Source organism: Dermacentor albipictus, chromosome 9, assembly GCF_038994185.2.
Source record: "Dermacentor albipictus isolate Rhodes 1998 colony chromosome 9, USDA_Dalb.pri_finalv2, whole genome shotgun sequence".
Taxonomy (NCBI): Eukaryota; Metazoa; Arthropoda; class Arachnida; order Ixodida; family Ixodidae; genus Dermacentor; species Dermacentor albipictus.
In genome coordinates, this window is record NC_091829.1 from 47,096,279 (window position 1) to 47,122,112 (window position 25,834).

At 45.0% G+C, this 25,834-nt stretch overlaps 1 protein-coding gene and 1 long non-coding RNA gene across 6 annotated transcripts in view; one reads left to right on the forward strand and one right to left on the reverse strand.

Moving 5' to 3' along the window:
- Positions 1-17,361, forward strand: part of LOC135916161 (uncharacterized) — a 57,611-nt gene extending 40,250 nt beyond the window's left edge. For both annotated transcript variants that reach the window (XM_065449424.2, XM_070525062.1), the window contains 5 exons: positions 5,147-5,324; positions 7,024-7,224; positions 9,205-9,422; positions 10,717-10,915; positions 17,226-17,361. In XM_065449424.2, the coding sequence (XP_065305496.2) occupies positions 5,147-5,324; positions 7,024-7,224; positions 9,205-9,422; positions 10,717-10,915; positions 17,226-17,277 (848 nt within the window). In that variant the 3' untranslated portion in view covers positions 17,278-17,361. The remainder of the gene's footprint in view (positions 1-5,146; positions 5,325-7,023; positions 7,225-9,204; positions 9,423-10,716; positions 10,916-17,225) is intronic.
- The window catches only part of LOC135916162 (uncharacterized), a 60,077-nt gene that overhangs the window by 25,813 nt on the left and 8,430 nt on the right, over positions 1-25,834 (reverse strand). The window contains exon 3 of one of the 4 annotated variants that reach the window (XR_011508373.1): positions 21,347-21,526. The exons of the other annotated variants lie outside the window; for them this stretch is intronic. This is a non-coding gene — a long non-coding RNA (uncharacterized lncRNA). The remainder of the gene's footprint in view (positions 1-21,346; positions 21,527-25,834) is intronic. 4 annotated transcript variants of the gene reach the window in all.

Below are 25,834 nucleotides of genomic sequence, written 5' to 3' on the forward strand. Positions count from 1 at the left end.
GCATAATACGAGAAAACAAACAAAATGAATCAAAAGAACAACAATAACAAAAGGCAGGGTAAATAAAAAAATAGAAAGGAGAATGGCATGTAAAACTGGGAAACAGCGCGAAACTCAGAAAAGAGCAATGACAGTGAGTCATTACAAATATTGAAATCATAAATCTAAGCGGTATAAAGACTCGTGATCCTGCGGATGGTCGGGTGTGGGTGATTACAGGTAGAGATATGGAAAGGTATGTGTTTTGTGATGATTTTGAGCGAAACGCGAAACGTGATACAACTGATGAGTTCGGGCCAAGTGAAGATACCGTGAAGGACTTAGAAACGAAACAAAAGGTGGGTACGACTATGTCAGCAGCCAAGTAAAGGCAATGACAATAATCCAACAGTGCTAAAATGAGGTCCAGTGCCGTGATATATGCTTGTAATCTTTTTTCTTGGCGTGATCTATAATGCCACTGCTGTATCTAGAAATGCCATTCCAGACGATCGACGCGTATTCGAGTAGAGGAAGACAGCTTGCCGTATACAACTTTCGAAAGAGTGTAGAAGAATTAAACTCCTTCAATAGTTTGCAAACAGAGCCCAGAGAGCGCATACCCCGCACTACAACGCGTTTAGTATAAGCAGAAAAGTGTAAGGTTGTGCCAAAAAGTACACCGAGGTCATTGATCTCGCAGACCTTACGTAATGGTACAGAATCTACAGGAGAAGAAGAAAGGAATGCTTGCTGTTTTGTGAATGAAAGTGATGAGTTTGGCCTTAGCAGCATTCAAGGCGAGGATACCTTTCCACAATTTAGAAAAGGAATCAGGTCGGACTGCAGGATGCGAGTGTCATCAGCAGTATATTTTTTTAGAAGTCTTTATGCCGTCGGCACAGAAGGAAATAAGAATTCCGAATAGCGGAATGAACGTTATTGATAAAAACTAATGACAGGAGCGGTCCTAACACTGGTCATTCATGGGCGCCGCTAATCGCCATGTAGAAAGAAGGCATTTTGACGCTGCCGTTACCATAACACGATGTATCAAGAGGATAACTGGGCGAGGGAATAGCGGAGAACATTAGTAGCCGTAAATATACACCGCGAAATAGTGATTGTGGCAAGATAAGGCTTAAATTTTAAAAATATGGGACGCACAAGGCACACATGCGCTTAGCATAAACACGCGAAGCACATTATGTTCAAAGCGCGCACATGAGATCGCGGAGCGTTTCATGATATGTTGTCGAAAAAGTTGTTTCTGCATGTACCGGGAAACTCCATTCTGTATGCATTTGAGCATGACAGCTAAGTAGTCTTGATATGGCGCCCGTGCAAACGAGGAAAATTCGAGCTGCGGGCGCACAAACGTAAGTTATGCTAATTTAAGCACGCTAATTGTGTAATTTCTCAGATTGCGCCGCAGAAAACCAAGTGCATTGGATGCAGTAGCATAGGGGGAGATGATACGTGAAGCGCAGGACAGGTTAGCTGTGAAATACATGAAAAGTAGGAGCAATTTTTTTTTTCAGATGAGCGAAATTGCAAGTTTTTAAATAGCCATTAAACAGAGCTATCAATACCGGTACAAATATACTGCTGTCTGAATTTATAATTGTGGATTGGTTGCAGGATAAGGAAGGCTTCAGGTGCTTGGGGCGTTGGCTAACGAGCTTTTCGTCAAGCTACAAAGTACTAGATGTAGGAACCGTCGTGTGCTGCTGACTGACATCGGCGTTGAAACCTGACGCTTTATATAAGGATGATAAATGGGAAGCAAAGCAGTCGGCGTCTGCTTGGACTTTTATTCCGCTGGAATTCAGCAGGCGAAAACACTCTCCATGCTTACAAGAACGCTTGCAGATATACTTCCAAAATTCCGCTAGCCGGTAAAAGCCACTGTTTTTAAAGAATGCGATATATAAGTCGTGATCTTACTTGCACAGGCGTTTGCGGAGAGCCCAAAGAAAGTTGAATTTTTCTCTTCACTTATTGCGCAAAGGACACCTAGTTTTCTGGTGCGCGCGATCTTTATATGCTTAGGGACGTTATAAGTTTCGAAGAGAACCAATGGGGTTATTTAGAGGGTATAGATCTGTAGTGGGGAATGTATTTACGCATACAGCTCAAAACAAGCTTCGTAATCTAATCTACTTGGTCATCGACATCGGTTTTGTTTATATAATTAGCGATCAATCGGTGGTGGCAAGAAATAATATAAACCAACATAATCGCTACTCTTGAAAGCAAAACGAGAGGATTCGTTTATGCCGCTGGAGGAGCTCTGCATCAGGGCTGACATAGAGGCACTTATCTCCAGTGACGAGTGAAACTTGTGCGATGCACAAGGGAAATGTCTGAACAAGCGACATGCACAACTTTAGCTTTCGACAGGTAAGTGTCAAAGGCATTACCACAGCAACTGGTGACCAAATTATGCTGCTGAAGGGAACAGAAGGCCAGAAATCCCAACGATAGGCTACACTCGTTCTATATGTAATAATTGTAGTAAGAATATCTAAGCGACTTCCACTCGATTTCAGGAGTATTAGAGAGAGTGAGATAAATGAGATACGAAAGTCAGGGACGTTAGCCGGAATACAGATATCCAATTTGCTACCCTGCACCGGGGAAGGAGTAAGGGTAGACAAAGATAAAGAAAAGGTACATTATAATCACCAAGAATAACTAATTTATGCTTGCTATGCTAAGGGAAGGTATACTTTAAATCAAAGAGATGACCTCATGTAACAAGACAGGAGAGATATTCGGCGACGCATAGAAAGATCCAACTAGCAATTTTGCACAACGCACAGGGCATACTTTTGGCCAAATCGACTCCTGTATACTTCCTAAGCCCTTGCACCGAACACATCTCAGTGAACTGTCAACCGCAATCAGTATGCCACTGTCCTTTTTGGTTACACCTACTGAATTCCCAGTCATGGCGCAATACGTTGTAGTGTGGTGGGAGAAAGTCTCAAGAGGAAATTTCACTGCACAGTCAAGCTTCTGAAATAACGAAGATGAAAAAATACGACGAAATGACATTGCAGAAAAGTTAACTTGCTTTGATTATAGTGAGACAGTATCCACAGAAAATAAGAATGTAGACAAAACAAGGCTATATAGAGAAACAAATAGGGAAACAAAATGAGGAGGTGGTGTAAAAGGGAAATAATCATACAATATGCTTGTCTACATTTATAGAAAACCCATAAAATTAACTGAATTATATCAATGCATGAAGAATACTTACTGCATGTGTTTCGGAGTTACGGCATAGGACATTGCCTAATGCAACCAGGCCGTGCAGAAAACGCGGAATGCTGCCTGGTACACTTATGTGGATTTGGAAAATCGCACATGACCAAGAAGATTTGAACAATGTATAATGCCATGCACCACCTTATGGAGGAACAGAAGGTCTGATTAATTACGTCTTGATTTGAAAGGTGCGAGTTGAGGTATAGTTTAGAGAGCTGTGCTACGGCAACCAGAATGACAAAAGCGGTGCTTGAAAATAGACATCACTTGATTCTGCATGCATTCAGGGAACTACAGAGGCATTCTCTAGAAGTGGTGGGCACACAGTAGCATACAACTTAACTTCAGTAAGGCAATATGGGAGTGGAAGTCATGCAATATACGACAAACAATAACAAGAGCGCGAAGAGCAGGTTGTTGCGCATATTTAGCGTGCGAAGAGAAGCTTAGCGTTTTGTCGAAGCACACACCAAGATCTTTCATTTCATGAGCCCTGGAAAATGAAGAATCGCGAGAAGGTGCATAGAAATTGCACATGGGGTGTTTTCCTGGTAGAATTTATGACAGTTTTGGAAGCCTTTCAGAGTAGCTAATTGCCTCTGCACCAGTCTGTAAGTGAAAAGAATGTCTTTTTCGGAGTTAGGGCAGTCGTCTGAACACTGTTGACAGTCTTAAATAGCTTGACGTTGGCGGCATATAGAAGGAAAGATGAGCGTTGAATTGCTGGCGGAATGCCATTTATGAACAGTAGGAAGAGGGCCAAGAACGGATCGTTGAGGCCTGAACTCTGCTAGTGACGTCATAGTTAACAGACATCTATCCATTATTGCTAACGAAGCATGATCTATTGCTTAAGTAATGAGATATACCAGGGCAGTGATGGAAGAATCTATGTCCATTTTCGTGAGCTTTTAATGACGAGCTTATGGCTAACTACACCAAATTCTTTACTGAGGTCAAAGTAAGGAATGTCTAATTGGCCCCTGCTATTTACCGCACTGGAAGCACGGGTCATAAACGTTACCGTGTTCTTCATCTATCAGAATGTTTCTAGCACTAAGGGAAAGCATGGGTTGCTATGCAGAGTCAAACACTTTTTACGCAGCGCAGTGAATAGATTTTGGCCAGTAGTTAGTACCTGCACTTCTAGTACCCGATTTGTGTACGGGCAAGCACTGGGAAACGTACTAGATTTTGTGGACGTGTTGAATATGCCTGTTAGAACAGGGACAAGCCTGCTTCCTGAAGTCGTAAGCAGTGCGGGAGGGTTTCCATCAGCGACATCAGAAAGTTAAGGTTTGAAGGCACTTTTATACACTTGAAAAAAATATTGCGCAATCATTTATTTATCGTGCTCAGGAACAACATTAAGGACTGAGTGCATTCGCATGCATACATAAAGAACCAAAGAAATAATAAATAACAATCTTAATAAATAAAAATTCTAAAAGATTCATTTATTGCAAACATATGAAAAATGACAAACCAACTTGGTGATTAAAGAATGACAGTTCATGCTATAAATGCAACTAGTTTTTATATAAAGTTAATAGCTATATTAACATTAGCTACATTACCTGCTTTAACAGATCACTGCTTACATTTCAGCCATTCAATAAAGTTGAAATAAAACTGGTGAGACTTTACAGTATTGTAATTTTAAGAAAGGATGCTTATAAAACTGTGGTAGGCTCCGAAAACTCAGAATTGGTCGTAAAATATTCCGGGACGTTTAAGTGAAGTTAATTAAGTTAAGATTATGTTAAAGAAAGACAGTTTCCTTAAAACTATATTCTCAGTACCTTTATGCGTTGTGAGGACGCATGGAATTCAGTGGAACACTGTACAGTGAGTTTGCGCTGCGTGACAGTCAAGTTCGGATGCCACGCAGGTGGCATGCTGGAGTCCGCGGACGGGCCGTACCTGTGCACGCGACGCTGCTACCGGCTGAACGTGGCCAAGATGCAGTGGAGCCGCGTGGCCGACCTCAAGACGGAGCGCGCCCACCACGGTCTCGTGTACTGCGACGGCCGCATCCTGGCCCTCGGCGGGCTCACCATCGAGCGCAGGTCAGCGTGCAACCAAGACCCGCGAATGCGTTCTTTGACGTTCACAGACCAGCGCGCGATCGCATTAAACCACATTCCTAGCGTACGGATCTATTCCAAATGTGTTATGTGACGCCGGCGTGAACTCTGCAGCTGGCGTTAGCCAATCAGGATGACGTTCCACGCGATTGCTACGTGGTCTAAACTAACCACCGGCTAGTCAGCAGAATTCCCGCGCGCTTTGCCTCGTGTCGTCTCGAGCGAAGACGGAGACCACCGAAATATATGCAAAAAAAAATGGAGGAACCGGCTTACAGAGTGGTCGCCTTCCTTCCTTACGTCGAGGCTTAAATCACCTTAGGCCTTCCTTCGCTAAGGTGGTGTTGGCCACGCCACGTCACGTAGCACGTGACCTCCACGTCACCTCCGTGGAGGTCACGTGGAGCAGCTCAGCGCAGAAGCGGCTCCGACAGCCTCTGAAAGGGGCGAGTCATATTTAGCTGCATTTTCCCCCTTTCCGAAGATGCGATTACGTCGTCTGGAATTTTCTTTTGACAATAAAATCGTTGCAAAAGCTTGTCGACATGTTGCTTTCTTAGGGTTTGCCCCATCAGGAAAGGTTATTTGGTAAATCTCCAACGCAACTACTTCGGTGGTGAGTCAGTGCCGAGACCGAACAAAAGCAGGCTAGTCTTCCTTTCTTCAATTGTCTGAGGCCCACAGCACAATTCTAGCCCTAGAGATCGATTACTCGAAGAGGCGGATATCACTTGAACGAGAAATCAAAATACCTTATCGACTAATAGGCGAAATGTAACTAATAAGTTTATTTTACCTAATTACATTATGACACATATTGTGGTATATGGACTGCAGCCGCCGAGTTCGCAAGGCGCGTCCACTTGAAACGAATTCTCAAGATGATGCCAGTATAAAGATGTTTATTTTCCGTATGTGCGATGAAATACCTTGGCGTCCCATTTACTTTTGTGCTTGAACGTATAAAACGGCGTTTTCTTTTAAAAAAAAGTGAGCAGTGTAGCAGCGCATTTTTACCGAAGATATTTGTTACCGCAGATGTTAGCAACGCCAAAACGTCGACCTTGGAAACAGCATAAGCTCATTCATTTCAACGGGAACAGGGGTACGGATTATACACACCGGGCTCTGAAACATACATGTGAAGCTGCGGATTCAACTAACCGACTAATCTGATGGGCCTTCCGGAGAGCAATATAAAGGCAAAGCTGCATGATACGTAAAGAAGCTAACTCAAGACCAGTCCCGTTCAATTTTGAATACAGAATCGTCAATAGGGTGTCGCAGCTAACGTTAGCCAAGGTGTGCAAAGAAAAAACTATTTGAGAAACGCCGTGCCACAAACAATTTCAGGTCGGACAGTGCTCCGACGACAGACCACTCTGACGTCGTAGGTCTTATAATCGCATCTCAGACCGTGATTTTCATAATACTCGATTTCTTTCAACGCCTTAGCTAATGTTAGCTGGGACACACGCTATACGCGGTATCTGCCCTTGGAACCGCAGCTGGACGATTGTTTCACTGCGCTGCACGGCGCGGTACAATGACGTTTCCGCTGAATCGCTAAAGCTTCCAGCTACCGCAGCATTTCTGACGACAGGGTGAAACGCAGGAACTCGGGTTGTGCTGCGAGTCTTTAAAGGAAGTTGCCCGAACTGCAACACATTCTGCCCCGCAGGCTTGTGTCCAGCATGGAGTACTACGACGTGAAGCGCAACAAGTGGACCAAGTTGAAGGGCTCGCTACCGCATCCCATGATGGCCATGGGCGTGGCGCTCTTCCGCTCGCTCGTCTGGGTCGCCGGAGGGGTCGTGGGTTCCTCCGAGGACGACCTGGCCTGCTGCGCGGCCGTCCACTGCTACGACCCCAGGACGAAGACGTGGGTACCGGGGACCCCGACACGAGCCCACCGAGTTTGCTTTCCTTCGCGTGTTTATAGGACACGCGTGAAACTTTATATTAAGGCACCTAAATTAACTGTGGGCTTTTAGTGGCGGAGCAGACTTGCCGAATGTCGAGCGCAAAGGAAAAGTTTCCGACCTACAGAGAATGGTCGATGGCGTCTGCTAATAGTTAAATGCGGATGGTACTCCTATTGCACAAAAGATCTGTCGGGCAGGTGGCGTTGGCTCTTTGCTATAGTGTGTGGTACATATGGCTAAGTGCCTGTTGCCTGTTTCCGCTTGCTTCTGCAAGAACAAAGACCTTAAGGATGTTTTGTGATGGGAATTGAGGTCAATTACCAAGGGAAGATACTCGAGTACTCGGAATCAATATGGTGAAAAGTATCCCACTTTCCACCCTCCCACCCCATCTAGGTTTTTATATATACTGCAGGCATAGTGGCAGGATTTTAGCGTGCATAAAATGGTTGAGTGCACAAATACTCGAATTAATTTACGTGTAACATGGTTATTGCCCGAATCACTAAGTTTCAGGCTACAGCAGCAATCACCCTACTTTTGCTCAATAAATAGCTTCAGTGGTTCGAACAAAAAATAAATACCACAACGTCTTGTGAGAATGTCTTGTTCCAAACTGAGTAGTGTAACGTATTAGAAAATGTATACCTGAGCGTTTGACCGAGGGAATGAACGCTAGTGGTTTTCCTGCTTCATTGTAGTTGGTCTAGCGTAGCGCTGTTCGAATAGCAAAATTTTTGAATTGAACGAAGTACAAGTATTTGAGTAAAACGACTTCCCTATATCGGATCAAATAATGGACATTCTCTAATTTCCAAACAAGGTTAAACGTGAAGGTCGCCCGGAGTACGTTTAGAAAAGAAAGAGAAGGCTTAAACCTCATTATTGAAGTGCTTGCAAAGGAGTAGAAACCGAAAAGTGTTCTATCTGGCGCACTGTGACAATAGTAGTGCTGAAACATGGGGACCGCACGCCACCAGATGTTGAAGGAGCAAAGCTTATTACAACAGAGCACATCGTTTCATGGGGTGGGAACATAGTGATAGCGTCCAAATACGCGATGAAGTGCATTGCAAAAATTGAGGGAACGAATTCACAGGCATTCAAGGCGAGACATCTTTACTGATGAATGGAAATTTTTGAGCTGAAGTTAGCTACTTCACGCGTTCACTTTGAAACTGATGCTTGATAACGATTTGCATCTGGTTTTCTCTCTATAGACTAAGTCATCATCGTCAACCTATTTTCATGCACACTGCAACACGATGGCCTCTCCCAACGATCTCCAATTACTCCCGACTTGCGCTAGCTGATTCCGACTTGAGCCTGCGAATTTCTCGATGTCATCACCCCTACCCCATTTTCTGTCGTCCTCGACTACGCTTCCCTTCCTTTGGTACCCATTCTGTAACTCTAATGGCCCACCGATTACTTATCCTACTCATTACACGACCCGCCCAGCTATCTTTCTTAATGTCAACTAAAATAACGGATATCTCCGATCACTCTATGATCCATTCCACTCTCTTGCTGTCTCTCATTAAACCTAACATTTTTCGTTCCTTCACTCTTTGCGCAGTCCTTAACTTGTTCTCGAGTTTCATTGTTAACGCCCAAGTTTCTGCACCAAATGGTATGGGGCAGAGTGTAGAGAAGCGTCATTGTTTGTTATATTCGAACCGAAAGGAATACACCGAATCTCGAATTCTCAAACTGAATACAAAACGATCAAAACGAATATAAATCGAATACGAACAGCACTACTGCGGCTTACGGTTCTCGCCATTGTTAATGTTCGAAGACAGATAATTGCTCGTGCGACCACGTGACATGAAATCCCGTTCCTTCTTTGAAAAAGATGTTCTTATAGCCTTGGCGGATGTTTTGCCCCCCTACGACAAGTCGGTGCATGAGGGCTGCGTCTACGCGTCGTGCAGGTGGACCTCCAGCGTGCCGCCGCTGCCTAGGGCGTGCGCCTATCTAGGCCTGCTCTGCGCCTCCGGCAGCCTCGTGGCTCTCGGAGGCTCCGTCTCCTTGGACCAGCTGCAGCTAGGCAGCGTGGCCGACGTGCTACGGCTGTCAGATGACCAGCGCTCCTGGGAGCCGCTGGTATCCATGCCGAGGCCCTGCCACAGCTCCGACGCCGTGGTCTTCGGTGAGCTCAGACGACGAAGGCCATTCGATATCATCATCATCGTCAGCCCGGTTACGCCGGCTGCAGGGCAAAGGCCTCTCCCATACTTCTCCAACAACCCCGGTCATGTATTAATAGTGGCCATCTCGTCGCTGCAAACTTCTTCGGTATACCCGCACCCGGATGTGTACGAGCCGCTAAACTGATTCTTAGTGGCACTGCCAGCGGTAAAACAAAAAAAAATGTTTCCCATGATGCTTGCTTGCAGTTGTCCCTTCCGAAACATGCTCCTGTCGCAATTAGCTTGAGACACTAAGTTTACGGACACACATCGCGACAGAGTACAAGTACGGGTCGATGCCACGTTGAACAGGTTGCACAGAAGCATCTTGGCACTCGTCAGTAGGGCGGACTGGCGTTTCAGAATGCATTCTGACACGGTAAACGTCCCGATGTCCGAGTGCATGTTCTTGTACAGTTGTCAGCGCTGTGGCACATGTGGGCTGTCACCTCAGTGACAAGTTTTGTAGGCAGGTTCAACTTGCTGGTAAGAAACTTTTCCGTTGAACGCGAACATTTGGTGGTACCGAGGGACAAGATTCTTCCTTACTTACGTTGACATCGATTCTTCTTTAGGCTTGCATAATGCAAACCTGCCGGCGATGTGCTAGGTGCCACCTCACGCATCAATTTTGTCTCACTCTCGTACTAACCACATGCAAAACTTAATGCATCATGCATGAGAAAGCCTTGAGGAAAAAAAAAGACCCCATAGAAATATCGCCGCGTGTTTTAGGGCACCACAGTGCGGTTCAACGTTTCTTCTAATGGCATACAACTCATAAGTGCCTGCTTCATCCGAATATTAGAAACTGAATGTTCCACTTCACATAAAAGATTCAGGAGCTCCAATCACTACAGTTTTGTAAGGATACCTAAAGAAGCTGTGAGAACCACGGGCCCAGCTGGGGCTGTCACAGCTATACTCCTTGCATGGATTCCCGTACTGCTAGGACGTACTGTCGGCATCCGTCCTGCCTACAATTTGTAGCTTTGCGGTTCTCACGCTGTGTGGTTCTTTGCGGTCATCATGCTTTCGTTTTTTATACATACGCCAAGCAACGAATGTCTAACAAGCCCTTAAAGCTCAGCCGCAAACAAGGCGCCAACAGGAGCTAACTCTCCGCAGAAAGGTGTTAATATCAACTGGCCGTAGCGTAAGCGGCATATGCGAGTGGTGGCTAACGACGGCGCGCAGACAGCGTGGCTCGTTGTTACGACAGCGTGTTCCGTACCTCCTATCGTGCGTTTGCAGGCGAGTCGCTGTACGTGTTCGGCGGCATCAGCGATGGCCACGTGCTGGCCGATGTGCAGCTGCTGCACAAGGGTCGCTGGTCCTTGTGCGCCCACCTGCCCGCGTCGGTGCTCGGGCCAAGCGTGGTGGCGCTGCCCGGCTCGCACACGGGCGCCAGCGCGGTCGCCAGTTGCACCTCAGATGCCGGGGACCAAAACAGGTGAGACTCCGTAGTGTAAAGTGACACCTGCGTATTCTACAACGTTCCTCCACTCGAGCTCGACCCAATATTAGACTGGACAGACCGACAGACCGACCGATAGAGACCATCAGCAATCTTTTTTTTAATTTGGTGCTGCTAAAGAACACCTGGTATATTAAATATACCAGGTACTTTCCATGTGAACAAAATCTTGAAAAAAATCACGTGGTATGTAGCACAAACCTACAGACTGAGCTACATCACTCGAAGAGGCACACATTACTTGCACAAGTGATCAAATGCACAATTGACTCTAAAGCAAAATTTGACTTTTCAACATGTAATATACCAATTGAAACCATTGAGTTCTCTATGTACAATCACTTAGAATTAATTTTTGAAATGAGCACCAGTTTAAAGAAGATGCCTCAAACTTTCGCTAATAATGCACTGTTGATTGAGTTTTTTTGAAACAAATATTACAGGGTCTCTTAAGATCTATCGTAAGAGGTGAATGGCGAAAGCCTACTCTTCCTCCTCTTATCATTCGACCCTTTCTTTGCCTTTTTTTTCTTTCCTTTAGTCATTACTGCTCACTACTAAGCATTTTTAGTAATTTGTAATCAATTGTAGCCATTAAAAGCCGTCGTTAGACATGTTGGTCATATCCTAGTTATTAGTAGTCATTACAAGTCATTTCAGTCTGTTCTAGTCATTACTGGTCATTACTAATCAAATTTAGTGATTTCTAATTCATTGTAGTCGTTACAAGCTGTCGTTAGACATATTGCTCATTTCGTAGTCATTACTAGTCATTACTAAGCATTTTTAGTCATTCTTAATTGTAGTCATTACAAGTTGTAGTTAGACCTATTGGTCATTTCGGAGTCATTAGTAGTCATCACAATTCATTAGTAGTCATTCTTAGTCATTACTAGTCATTATTAGCCTCTACCAATCACTATTATAACGTTTTAATTCACTAACCATCACTATCAAACATTTTTCTTTATTTAATCTGCATTTAATCTGCCTTCATATGGCATGATGACGCTTCGGCAGACACTCCGGCGGTCAGGTCTGCTGACACAAATTTCACCATGAGCCTAGAAAGGCTTTCGCCTTAAAAACGTCGTTTTATGCACTGTAAGGTCAAAAACAACTGAAACACCAATGTACATCTTCGCACATTTTTGGGGAAGCATATCTCTAAACTGGTGTAACCCTCAGAATTTGTTCCGATGGAATATGCCTTGTCAACTCGCCTGCTACAACTGCTAAACTACAATCAGTGGTGCAGTTGAATTAAATAATAATGAGCAATATGTTCTAGTTTATCAAGAATGCATTTCGATTTCTCGTACAATTATTGGATGGATGCAGTTGTCCAGCTCAATGTGTAGCATTCTATTACATGCCAAGGCGATTTTTTAGTGGCAAGAGGATTGAGTTACACTCTTGTTTCTTGGGCAGCACTTCCGGTTCACTTCCAGAGACGACCGCGGAGGAAACTCAAAATAAAGCAGAAAAAAATTGAAAAATAAACAGTACAGAACAAAATTAATGGATTTCATTATAGATATGGTATCAGAGCCTAATTTCTGTTACAAGTTGAGTTACTGAAGTTTCTGGAATAATTAGAATTAATTAGAAATCACTGAGATGACCGGCGAAGAAATTCAATATAAATCAGAATAGAAGAAAACAGTACAGTACAATATTGATGGGTTTCGTTATAGACATGACATTGGATCATAAATTTAGTTACAAGTTGAGTTACGGAAGTGCACGCAATAATTAGAATTGGAAATAACTGATTACCGCACGCGAAAGCACAGAATCGTAGACTTCAAAGACCCGCAACGTGAGCACGACTTTGGAGAAGTTCCTGGGAAATCCGAAAGTAGATAGCGGAAGTAATGACGTCACTAATTACGTCACACAGAAGGTGGCATGATATTCAACCGGCCAATTAATGTAAAACAGTTGCTTCCGAGTTCGGTTCGTGCGTTTAGTTCCCTTAAAGTTAACCTAAAGAACACCAACGGCAAAGTGCCAGTGCCACTAAAGGCTCACTCACACCAGGCCCACTCGACACCGATTTCGGTCTGCCGACTGTCGGCGGCAGCGTTTTTCACCTCCGTGTCGGCGCCTCTGTCACACTGTGCCGACTCCGAGCTATCTGCCGACTGTCGGCAGATTGTCGGCGTCGGTACAGTGTGAGAGAGGCGCCGACACGAAGGAAAAAACGCTGTCGCCGACAGTCGGCAGACCGAAATCGGTGTCGGCTCGGCCTAGTGTGAGTGTGCCTTAAGAGAAATCCAAGTCGAAGATTATGGTCGACAACCATTTTTCAAAGTTTGTTCTATTCTTTATTTCCTGTGGCGAATTCTGCCGAAAAAAAAAAAGAATGCTTTCTCTGTAGGCAATGCCAAACCTGCCTTCCGCTGATACGCTCATTTGTGATGACGGAATCACAATCTTATAAGAGGATTCGCGTAGCGTACGGTGTGGTGGTGGCGCAGCGTTGGTGCGAATTGCATCAAAACACGCCATTTGGAGCGGGTAACCAAAACTTTTGCGTACAGTTTCCGCCTTCGGAGTTAATTACAGCAGTGATTCAGGTCCCATTAATTAAGCGCATGGAAAGGCCACCGTATCGGACTTTGCAAAGCATCAGTTCAGCTTCTCCAAAACAGGTGGCTTGCGGTGCTTACTGTGAATTCTTTCGAAGAAGCCCGTCGAATGCCGTAATACAGTACTCCTTATACCTACTTTCTAACACCAATTCTAGTCTAGAACTTCGGGGAAGGGAGCCAACATTTCCGGTTAGAAAAGCCCTCGTATCATTCCTCGACGGCAAGGCCACATTTGGCGTCGGAAGAGAGAACGTCAAGCGAACCAGTTCTCAACATTTGTCTGCGAAATTAGCGTGCGCTTTCAGCAACGTGAAAACTTCAGGTAACAGACGTTCTACATGCCTGTGACCTGATGTATGTTACCCCTCCCCCCTCGTTACTTCTATTACCCCCCTCCTCCCCGAAAACCCAAACAATAAAACTAAGCTTTTGCAAAGACAAATATTCCGTACTGCTCACCACAGCTGCGACCGTAGCGTCCGCCATGCATAAAGTCTCGAAAATGTTCTACCGCTTCAGCAGCGCAATGCGCGGGCCCAGCCGTTGCCTAGGCAACCGATCAGATTAAACGGGCCTAGCCGCGCGACTGATGTGTCGTCACAATCTTTCCTCCCGGGCCCCCTTCACTCCCGCTATCGCGCTCATCTACATTGCGTACGACCGCGAGATCTTGATCGACAACTTAATATTTTGGAGGCTTTGCAGTTCGCCCGAAGCGCAATGCGGAGCAGACGAGTTCGGTGACGTTGCCGCATGACTTGCGATCTGGGCCGCCACTTTAGGCGCGGATAGCTGCAGTCCGGCGTTTCCAGCGTGCCAGGCAGCAGCCGCTGAGGTCGGATGCGTCACACCAGTGACGCCTGAATCATCGAAGATTCGGGCCCCCCATCATACAGTTCAACGCGTTGAACGCGTCCCGGAGCCATGCGGCGACGAACTGTTGCCGCAGTGCATGCGCACAACAGCTGCGGAGAGCGAGCACTTGGTCGTTTGGCAAACGCGCAAACTAGAGAGTACCACACAGTGCTATTACACTAGCGCAAACTGAGCTCTTTTTGCACCCGAAGGCCGGTAATCCAAGCTAGCGCTCGATATACTGTAGTGTATCGGCTACGGCGGGCGATAAAACACTTCTATTCCTGCGATGGCCACGGCAAAGTGCGCTGAATGCCACCAGTCACTCTAGCTGCGCGGTGACACAGTACAGGTTTTCCCTTTTTAATACCGACTGCCAGTCAATTTAATGCGAGAGCCAGTCAGTTAAGTCCAAGCGCCGTTCTAATTAAGCCAGTTGCCCGTAATTTTAAACCGAACGCCGATCGATTTAAACCAAAAACCACCGTATTTAATCCAAACGCTAGCCAAATTAATCCGAGTGCCAGCGAAATAGAAAAATCACGTGGTACTGCGTCATGACGATACGTACGCAGCACGCAAGTGCTTTGCGGAACGTAGGAGCGCGTGTCGCGTTAGGGATTTTATGCGAAGCATATTACGAGAGCTCAACTCAGCTCCTCAGGCGCGGCGGTGTCGCCTTGAATACCACGTGACACCGTGACGTCACGACAGTGGAGAAACGGGGCTCCAACTCGCGCCGTCGCTCGCGGCGTCGCGGCGGTATATAAGCAGCTGCGCTTGCCTCTGCTAGACACTCACGAGGTGAGATGCCTCCTGGAGACAGAGCTGCTCGTTGGAATGAGAAGCGAAGGTTGCGGCGTGCTACAGAGACTGATTTTCTAGGTGGCTTTGGCTCAACTCTTGCAAGATGGGCTGGGTGGGAATCGAACCAGGGTCTCCAGAGTGTGAGACGGAGACGCTACCACTGAGCCACGAGTACGATGCTTCAAAGCGGTACAAAAGCGCCTCTAGTGAATGCGGTGTTGCCTTAGAAACGAGCTGTTTCTAAGGCTCAGGCGTGCGTCGCTTGCTCAGGCGCACATTTCGTTGACGCGCCGAACGCTGCGTTGCTCGATGCTCACCGCGTCCAATGCGGGGCGCGTAGTCGCTGCGCTGTAGCCCATTGTCTTACACCCCTTGGCGGGTCGACGAGAACGCTGTCGCGTTCCACTCTTGAAGGCGAAGCAGAGTAACGCATGAGTTGTTTCTTCGTCTAGCCGAACCAAATATAGCCAAGCAACAGCAGTTCACCAGGCTAAACAGTGGTTCAACAACTAAAATAAAGCTAGTATGCTTCGTATCCTGGGCTTAACCTTAGCTAAGCCACAGCCATTTTTAGTAGACAGTTTTAGTTACACGTACGTAGAGGCTTTGCGTACGTAGAGCCTCTACGTGTCAGCAGTGCGCCTGCGCACAACGTAGAGGGCGCGCGCGCGTCTCTACGTACGGAAGAGACGCCGGGCGCGTCGGAGCGCATTGGCCGCGTCCGCCGGTACGTCGAACTGTCGGTCGAACTAGACGCTGTTGATCTCGCTAACGTGATGTAACGTGCGGGCGCGTTCCCGCTTCGTCGAACTATATTTAGGTTTTTAGGAGACTACCTTTAATACGGATGAAGTGCCCGAATCATATCGAGAAAAACAAAGACCGAGTGCTCGCTTTCTGAGGCTGGCGCGGTCATTTGCGACGAACTGCTCCAAAAGCAGGTCGAGCCTTTCGCGTAAACAGCGCACACTTAACACTTTCACAAAACAATGTTCCTATTTTTGCTACGCATTCCCACCGTGCAGGATCTGGGAATGTCTTCTGCGCGTTCGCTTCACGCAGCAAAGCCAAATCGTAGGTCATTGAAAAGTACAGCCTTCCGCTGGTCGCCTCTGACGCTGCCATTTTGGGAAACTTTTTGTCTCGCGCTCTGCCGAACAAACGAGAACCACGAGAACAGCACCCAAAGCTCCCTACGTACGCACAGAAGAATCGTATGCTTGCGTACGCAGCGGCCACGTACGCATCACGCACCGTTCGTGTTCCGTCCTGCAGATGCGCATTCTGCAGAACGTAGCGATCTTACGTACGCAACGCCTTTGCGTACATTACGTACGCAGTACTAAATCTGTCTATTAATGGATGTATAGCGTCCTTCAAGAGCGTTCGAATTTCCTGGCAATCGAAAATGTTCGAAAATATTAGGGGTTGATAATTTTACTCAAAATGAAAGGCAAGGCAGGGGACCCTGAGCGTTCTTCCTACGTGACTTACGACAGCCTTTAGACGCTTTTCTTCTTTGTGTTTTGAGAGCGACTCACACGACGAATTCACGAACACAAGGAAATGTCAGAATCAGATCGTTCCACTCCTGAAACACCAAGGAGTGGCTCAGTAATGACCACTAGGCACTGGTAGGCCTTAGTCATTAGTGAATACGAATCACTTTTTTATAACTTCTGTTATCACTTCAACATTCTGTACGCATCCGGTACCTCTATAAGTATTTTTGCTCGACAAGCGTTGCCGTAAGTTTTTGCTGGTAAGACACATTTGACTGTGTTGAGCGAATTGACGAGGCATTGACGTGACGACACACACTTGCGATTGTGTGTGTTCCCTCGTTTGTCCTTGTCAACGCGCTTAAAGCAATCTTAGTTTTTGTTATGTTAATGTAATATGGGTGCAGAATGGTATGTGCACAATATTTATTGACAGATATTTTGGAATTACTCAAAAAGCAAAACAGACCAAGCGATTCGTGTGTCGCGCGTATTTTAGTGTTTCTTTTTTTTTTGGCAACGCAGGTCGGGACGCAAGGACGAAGACCTGATCATGTGGAGCTGGCACAACCTGTGACGCCACACGGATCGTTCTGAATCGCGAGGATCTAGCCTTATTCGTTTATGTACTAAATACAGTTTGGATGATTTTGCAATGGTGCGCGCGAGTCACACGACGTTTCTTTCATTCCAATCTTCCAATCTTGAACGACATCGAAAAAAAAAATATGATTGAGTCTGGGGCAGTGCTATTTCTCGAACTGGGGTTATGGCGCAAAGCAGTTGAAGATTCGACGGCGAGACCGACAAACACTTTCACTCCAACTCTTCCACCTCTGCCCGGCTTCCTCCCTGCCTCTTCGTGGCGCTGCCTCATGCGAAACATACGAGGTTACCATTCTCGGCGACTCATGAAAAGCGGCTTTGACAGTCCCGAATCACAATCAGTGAGCGAGCTTATTCGTTATAGCCCACGTTTACGACATTTCGAGCACCCAACTCCGTTGACCAGACGTGTGTTCACCTAAATATTTACCAAGAAGAGCACCGCAGCCAAGGCCCTGTTCAACTCTGAGGCCCACAAATACCGTATCCTACTCCGAAAACGTTCATGCATCTCTTCCCGTGAGGACGCATCCATTACCCGACAATCTCAGAGCCTCACATACCCCAGTGATGTGATCGTCCATCAACCTAGCAGAGTCCATCCCATCTGTCAGTTCTGCGGGCGCGATGTACACGTACTGGGAATGTCCTGGGCGTATTTCTATGCGGAGGTTATTTCGAGGCTGAAGCGACATCACAATATCAATTGATCTCGAGAACTGTCTGTACGCACAAAGAAGGCAACTGCCGTAAATGTACACACGTTGATATTCGAATGCTTTCTCTAATTTAGTTCTTCGACAGCAAGTACATTGCCAGTCGTAGAGTTCAATAAAGAATATGGGCAGAGTTTGCTCGCTCACTGGTTATATTACACAATTTTAGTAGCAGCTGAGCATTCAAAGGCCGAAAAAGTGCGTGTTATATGTCTCCACCGCATTTACCAAGCAGAATATGAATGCCTGCGCTGTTTCGACACAAATACAGCTTTCTTCGTGACCTAAAATTGACACAGCGGTTCAAAAGAAAATTTGCCATGTGTGTTAATGCCCAAATAGCCGACAACAACGCTCCATCCTTGCATAACCAGCTACCTGCAAAATGCTGGGCGACCGACCGCGGAAGTAACACGCGCTGGAGTTGAGTAGAGGCCACCGGCTGAGAAGACGTCAGGGCCCGCGTCAAGGCGCCATTTAGTCATGGTGTCGTTTTGCAGGCGACTACATGAAGTTGTCTCTCTCTCTCTCTCATAATATGAATTTCCGCACTGCATAGGAACTACACAATCTTTGATAGTTTTCATGCAAGCCTTTTGGACCTTTATGTGAGAAATGAAACGGATTTTATGTCTAGCTCCTCTGAACTACATATATTTTGACAGTTTGCATGCTAAGGTGTAGCTTCTTTAAGTCTCAAACTAGCACCAAGGAAGTCAGCACCATACATTGGTTCTAGGCTGGGAAAATCAGTTTCCAAAGATTTATATTGCATTCTTGACCTCTTTAGCAAGTTTTGTGTGACAGGACACACTCAAAACTAACATTGTAAAAAGACCAACACGAAAAGCTTTATGCAACAAGTACGGCTTAGCTGGCTGATGGTACCTTTCGTGGAGTAACGAATTGCAGTTACATCAGTTTTGATGATATTGAGAATACTAACACTAGGAGATGCAAACATATGCGGCAGCTTTCTTTTCTGCTACATAACACCAAGAAATCAAATGAGTAAATGCAAAGTAATCTGCATGGCGTATTCTAGCTGTATTGCAGGTGCCACATTACCAGAGGATTTTGCTGGCAATTAATTTACCTTTCTTATGCAACAAATCTTTAAGAAGGCATGTCTTTGTTTTATTATACGTGGGTATCCTTTTCAACTTCATGCCTGTCAACGGCAGACGCACTAAAGCTGGACTCTCTTGCTACCTACTTTGCATTTTGCAATTGAATAATTTCCATAGGTTTCGAGAGAAAATTTTTTAATATTTTTATTTTAATATCTGCGCTACTTTTCTGGAAGAGCATGTGGAGCGTACTCGAGTAAACATGTAGCTTGGCAAGTCAAACGGATGTGCTTTTATCTAAAAATAAGATTATTCCAACGATCAATGTTATTGTAATTTATGGGACACGTCTCATGTCTAAATAAGCACCCGTTACGGCTGAGAATATTTTTGAGATTGGGTCAGCTTTGAAGATATGTCAAAATCCTTAACCTTGGCACATTAGAAACACCTTGAGACAAATGACTACAACCCTTAATGTCATTGGCAGAAAGGTGATTGTAAAGCAGATTAAAATGCAGGGACTTAGATGGGAAATCAGGTGTGAAATTTACCATCCATTTTATGAATGCAAGAGTCCGGGAGTTTACAAAAATAAGAAAGCCCTGGGACAAGTCTCTGACATGAAGTGCAAGATCCTTGCGCAACTATGGTGATATTTCAGTGTTCATGACAAAGACAGGGGACCATTCAACCTTGTACACTGTAACACACTGCGCATTTCTTTCAAATCGTCTCGTACCAACACGTGAAACGGCATGTTGCAAAGAGTAAAAGGTCTGTTATTGTCTTAGGGACAGTTTCAATGTTTATTGTATTATCCTGAAGTTATTAGTGCTGGCCATATTTTAAGAGATGACAACTTCTAGATTGAGGCAAGAAGAGTCGAGGTCTGGGCCAGTTGGGACATTTTTGAAAGACTAGGAACAGTTCAGAAAGCACGAATGACAGCGAAGACACCACATCGGCGAAGACTCGCCAAAGACTATTTATTGCGAACGTATCAATTATATGTAGAACAACATGCACATGTCAGGCAATGTGAGAGAAACGTAAGCAACCGGAGTGCACGGTATTAATCATTCATGGAGGTACAAAACCTTTATATCACGCATCATGATATATGTTATACTGATACTCGTGTCTGCATTATTTTTTATAGGGCGGGCCTCAATATGAAGAGTTATGCATGCCTATACTCTTACTGCGGTGCAAAATCGTTTTTTCACAGATAGGTCTGCATCCCCACTGACCGCACTGCAGGCAAGAAACAAAAAGGAAGGTTTTCGCTAAGCAACTTCTCGAAGCTCACGCAATCAGCTATTAAGACAACCCTGTGCAAGTTATTTCGCTATTGGTCGCCGGTAAACAATGGTCACTGAACATGGAACACGCTGAGTGGCCATTTGAAATCACGAGATGCACTGCCATGGGCGCATTATACATTTCTTTTGTGCTTTACTAGTGATTACACATTTTCGAAGCATGATTAAATGTGCCCCGTGATGGTATTAAAGGTCGCACTCTATATTTGTTGCTGTGCAATAGCCCAAACATTGTATTTTATGTGCAATGAGGAGGCTGGAACAGACGGTACGACAGGGAGGTTAGTCATTTCTCAGACCGGCTGGCTACCCTCTGCTGGGGAAGTAAGGGAAGTAAGTAATAAAAGTTAATAGAAAAAAGATGTTACAAAAAGGAAAGAAAAGCGAAAAAGAAAGGGGAAAAAGGAAAGGAGAATGCGGTACTGCTTAAAGTCTGTCTCTAAGACCAATTCTCCGCAAGAAGCCCAACAACGCTTTCAAAGCCTTCTGTGCTGAGGACGGTCTCGGCCAGTGTCCCAGGACCCGTTCCTCTGACAAAGAGCACTAATGCCCTTGGACACAATCCTCTCGTGGTGAGAGCTATACGTCAGCTGGAGAACGCCCTGCATAAATTCGGTTGTGAATGCTGCACCGCGATTGGTTATGACCACAGAGGGTGCACCTTGCGTAGGACGATGTGGCGGACAAAGAACTTGGCCACTTCATAAGAGTTTCCTTGCGGAATATCTTCGGTTTCGGCGTACCGGGTTACGTAGTCGGTAGCGACGGTTATCCATCTGTTGCGCAAAAAGGTCACTGGGAATGGACCAAGCAGATCCATTCCTATGTGTTAGAACGGTGCTTGAGGAGGGTCCACAGAGTGGAGAAAGCGAGCCGGTTCAACTGGCGGTTTCTTGCGAAGATGACAATCGCGACAGGTCTTCACGTACCGTTTCACAGAAGAAAAAGTCCGGGGCCATGGATACTTCTATCGCACCCTTGCTGATAATGCCTCAGCGAATCCCAGGTGTCCATCGCATGGCTCATCATGGTAGGCTTGCAAGATATCTTGGCGCAGCGCCGAAGACACGACAAAGAGGTACGTATCTGGACCGCTTCCACAGTTTTTTCTGTAAAGGACGTTGTTGTGCAGAAAGTACGATTATAAGCCGCGCACGAGTGAGCGAGGTAAAATAATTTCAGTTCTTTGAAGGTGCTCGACCAGCGGCAACAACTCGGGGTCAGCGCACTGGTGCTCAGGCATCTCTACGGCGTCCATAACGCCGACAAATGGCAAGTCGTAGTCAGAATTCGATGACTAAAAGTGCTGCACTAATGTTCATGCGCTGTTACGAGTGACCATCACACTAGGTCTGTTGGATTCGCATTATCTGATCCAATTCACGAGGTGCTGCATGCTGCCGTTAGTTTCAGCGGTGCGGTAATGAGGCCCTATGAACCATACCATTCATTTCTAAAATGGCAGAAAGGGTGAAGGCCTTCTTAATAATTTTATCTGCACTCTCCTCCCTACTGATGGTGGCGACTTGGCACAGGCGTGCTGGCGCGAAGCAGTAGAGCAGCAGGTGCAACGCAAGGTGTGTTTACCCCTCAGTAGCCGCGACCATACCTGCAGCTTAGTATCTCAAACTGACATGAAAGGTGCAGTTTAGGTGGACGAAACATAACGCCTGCATCGCGTCTGCACTGTGTCGGCCCCTCCATATTTGCTTCGATGTCGCATTGTGCAAGCACCGCTGAAATTGAGCTGCGCGATTTTTGAACTTCTTGTGCCCCACCATGAACTGGTTCCCAGTGGTGCAGACGTATCGAACGGACCAATCGTGGTAGCTTATATCACAACTGCAAAGATGTGCAGGGATGTCTGCAATGAAGTCTTGCTTGTATATCATAATTGTGGGTCAATTTGGAATCCGAATTTTATTTTTCGATTACGTTGAGAGGCAGGTTTACACATAAAACTCCCTTTCAACTTTTTCGTTCTGATAGCGCAAGTCAAATGGCACTATAATTTATTTTTAATCTTTCTTCGCGGCATGGTATGCTTAATGAGCACCGGCTATCAAATTAGTTAGCCTTGCATGACAATCATAAATAGTTTGTGCAAAACAAACAAATAAAAGCTGACAAACATAGCCTCAACGTTTATATCTTCTCTGGTATCGGTCTAAACATAGTTTTCATTTAACCTTTTGAAGTCATTTAATCGTAACAAACAAAATGTGTTTTCAACCCCAGTTAGCGCAATTTTAAGAGAATGCTAATTTAATGAAGACATGACTAAGGGGGAAGCTATGGTCGAACTGTCTATAAATAAGGCAAATGGCCTTCTTCCGGACGACTTCCAGGTTAATGTTGCTAGATTGTGCGCATTCCATACAACTGTACTATAATCTAAAAATGGTTAAACTAGCTATTTATACATGAAAAGTTTACCATCTTTTGGAAATAATTTTAGTATTTGCTGCATATATAGAAGTTCTTAAAAAGGGTCTGTAGACAAATAAAATCCACATACTTTGGACGGGGAAATAAGACAAGGTGAAACTGAAGTACTTGTATTGGAAAATCCTGTCTAAAGTTAGTCGCTTATCTGAATAGCTAGAAATAATTGGTCATGTATGTTTTATGAAGGATTATCTTACTTTGTTATGTGTTGTACGTTGTATTGCAGTTTTGTTGAAACCAATCATCGCCTGCTAAGCTTCACATCAGGCACAATATTGAGCAATTGAATAATCCAGGCAATGGCTGTAGTCAGCAAAAGTAATTTCATGATAAGAAGCGCAGTCACCAGCATACAATGAAATGTTACTTTCCGCGTTGCTGGGAAGGCCACTAATGTAAATATAGTAAGTGGCCAAACACCGACACATGAACGCCTGAAGAGGCATCCAGCATGGCAGAATCGAACGAGTGGAAACTAACCAACCGCAACTAATTCAAGAGAAAGTAAGGAAGGCAATCAGGTTTCAAGGATGATGCTGAGCTTGTTGAGAAGTTTAGAACCAATAACGGTGGCACAGGCCTAAAGAAATAATCGAAAATAGCATCTAACTTTATTCTAATGTCACAAGCATGAGCGTTGTCTTGAGTGAATTCGATAAACTGCGACATGCTACTAAATCCATGCGAAAAGCCATGTTAAAACTTAGATAATATGTGATTCAATGAAAAAAAATCCGTATCAATGATGTGTAGCAAAATTTTACTTAAGAAAGGTGTTAAGCAGATCAATATTCATACTATTAAAAGCGCTTTGTTACGATATTTATATAAAGGGAGGACTTTTGTTTGTTTACAAGTTTAAGGAACTATACCTGTTTTGACAGAACGCTAAAACATAACAGCGAGGTACTGAAGAGTTCACCAGCAACAATAGACCAAAAAAGATTCGCATTTATGCCTGGGACCACACATTCTTAGATTTGCCTTCATTGAACTACATTTCCTACAAAGTTTCCAGACATACTTTGGTGACCTAAGAATGTTATTGAGACGTACAATGCAAAAAGACCATTATTGTAGTATTTTCACTAGGAAATGAGCCTCTAAGGTTGAATGCACAATGCCTTCCAATTGAAAGCTGCACCAGACAAACTCCACCACATGTGTTGGCGGTGTAAACATGACGCTGTTTCATTGATGGAAACTATTCAGTCATGCACAGGTCGCGGGATCGAATCCCGGCCACGGCGGCCGCATTTCGATGGGGGCGAAATGCGAAAACACCCGTGTACTTAGATTTAGTTGCACGTTAAAGAACCCCAGGTGGTCGAAATTTCCGGAGTCCTCCACTACGGTGTGCCTCATAATCAGAAAGTGGTTGTGGAACGTAAAAACCCAATAATTTTTTTTATTCAGTCATGCAAGAAAAACTTCCAATCTATATGGTAGATGACACCGTTATTTGGTTAACCAGCCACGGGACAAACGCGTCCGGGAGGTACAAAAAAGAAAGAGAAAGGACGACTGCTAATTGTACGACGCTTATTTATACGTACATTCTAATACTAAGGTTATTGTATCTTAACTGAGGTATTTTGAAGCATTTGATATAGTTTCCAATTATTACCATTATGGAGCTTAAATTTCCTTTGAACTTGTTTAGCATGATGTTATGCCACGTTGCATTTTAAACATAAAATTGTCATCTTTCGCTGCTCGTCCGTTGAAGAACCTTAAACCACCGTAGAAAATTGTTTCGCCACTTTTTGTGCAAATTTGTATTGAGAGACCATTCCAGAATTCTCAAGTAGTAAACTTCGCGCACGTCCTACAAATGCAAATAATCATTGGAGCCCTTAAATCATATCGTCACTCGCTGAAAGTTAATATTCCTTTTAAATGCAGAAATTCCACAGCAGTGGTTGCACGTTCTAGAGTGCTTTGCGGGGCTGCCAAGTCGACGATTCGTGAAGCATTAGGAATCTTCCCCGTGTTAGAGATGCCTCGTGTGGTGCCCGTGTGCGCCACACTCGGAGGGCTGCGGAAAGAAATCATCCCTAGTGTTTTCGCTCGGCGGCAGATGGCGACTCCCTTCCGGTAGTCGTCTAGCTGGCAGGGCATCGATCCGGGCCGGGAAAACGCGGGAGTGTTCAGAAATCGGAGTGGACCGAAGTTTTTGAAACTGATGCTAACATGCTAGCGTGCTTTAGATTGCCAACAGTGTAAAATTCTCTAGTCAGCTACAGTCCATCATGTGAACACTTTATTACGTAGTCCAACCGAGCCAGATGTCGGCTTTGTTAATCTACCATGTAGCCGCGAGAACGACAAAGAATGCCTGTGGGAGACCTGATAAAAGCAAGATGGCACAACTTTAGTGACAATTTTGTACCTTAGCTCTACGAAAGCGTAACAACGCTTGCGAAACACCCAATTGTGTTCAAGAACGTTAAAAGGAGCTACAAATGCAATTTTACATGCCGCATATCCTCAGTCCGTCAACCGTGATATGCGGCTCAGTGTTCTGGTCGCTTAGTGATGTGCGTGACATTCCTAAGCTAGAAAGGGGAGGTGCGGGAGAGAAGTGAACATGGGCATTGCTTAATACGCGAGGCCCCTTGAGTGAAGCTAGCTTAGCAAAACTCTTTGAGGAATTATCAAGCATTGCATGGGATACCATTGGCCTTAATGAGGTTAGAAGTAGTAAGGCTTATACAGTGCGAACTAATGGCCACATCTTCTGCTACAGAAGTATTCTAGACAAGAGAGAATACGGGGTAGAATTTTTACCCTGTATTCAGGGTAGGTTAGATTATAGCGGGCAACAGGGATGAATTTTACAGCTTAAGGGAGAATGTAGCAGTCAGCGTAATAAAGCTGAATAGGAGATATATATTAAATGTAGTACAAGCCAATGCTCCAACGTCCAGTCATGACGATGAAGAAACAGAAACTTTATGAATATGTTC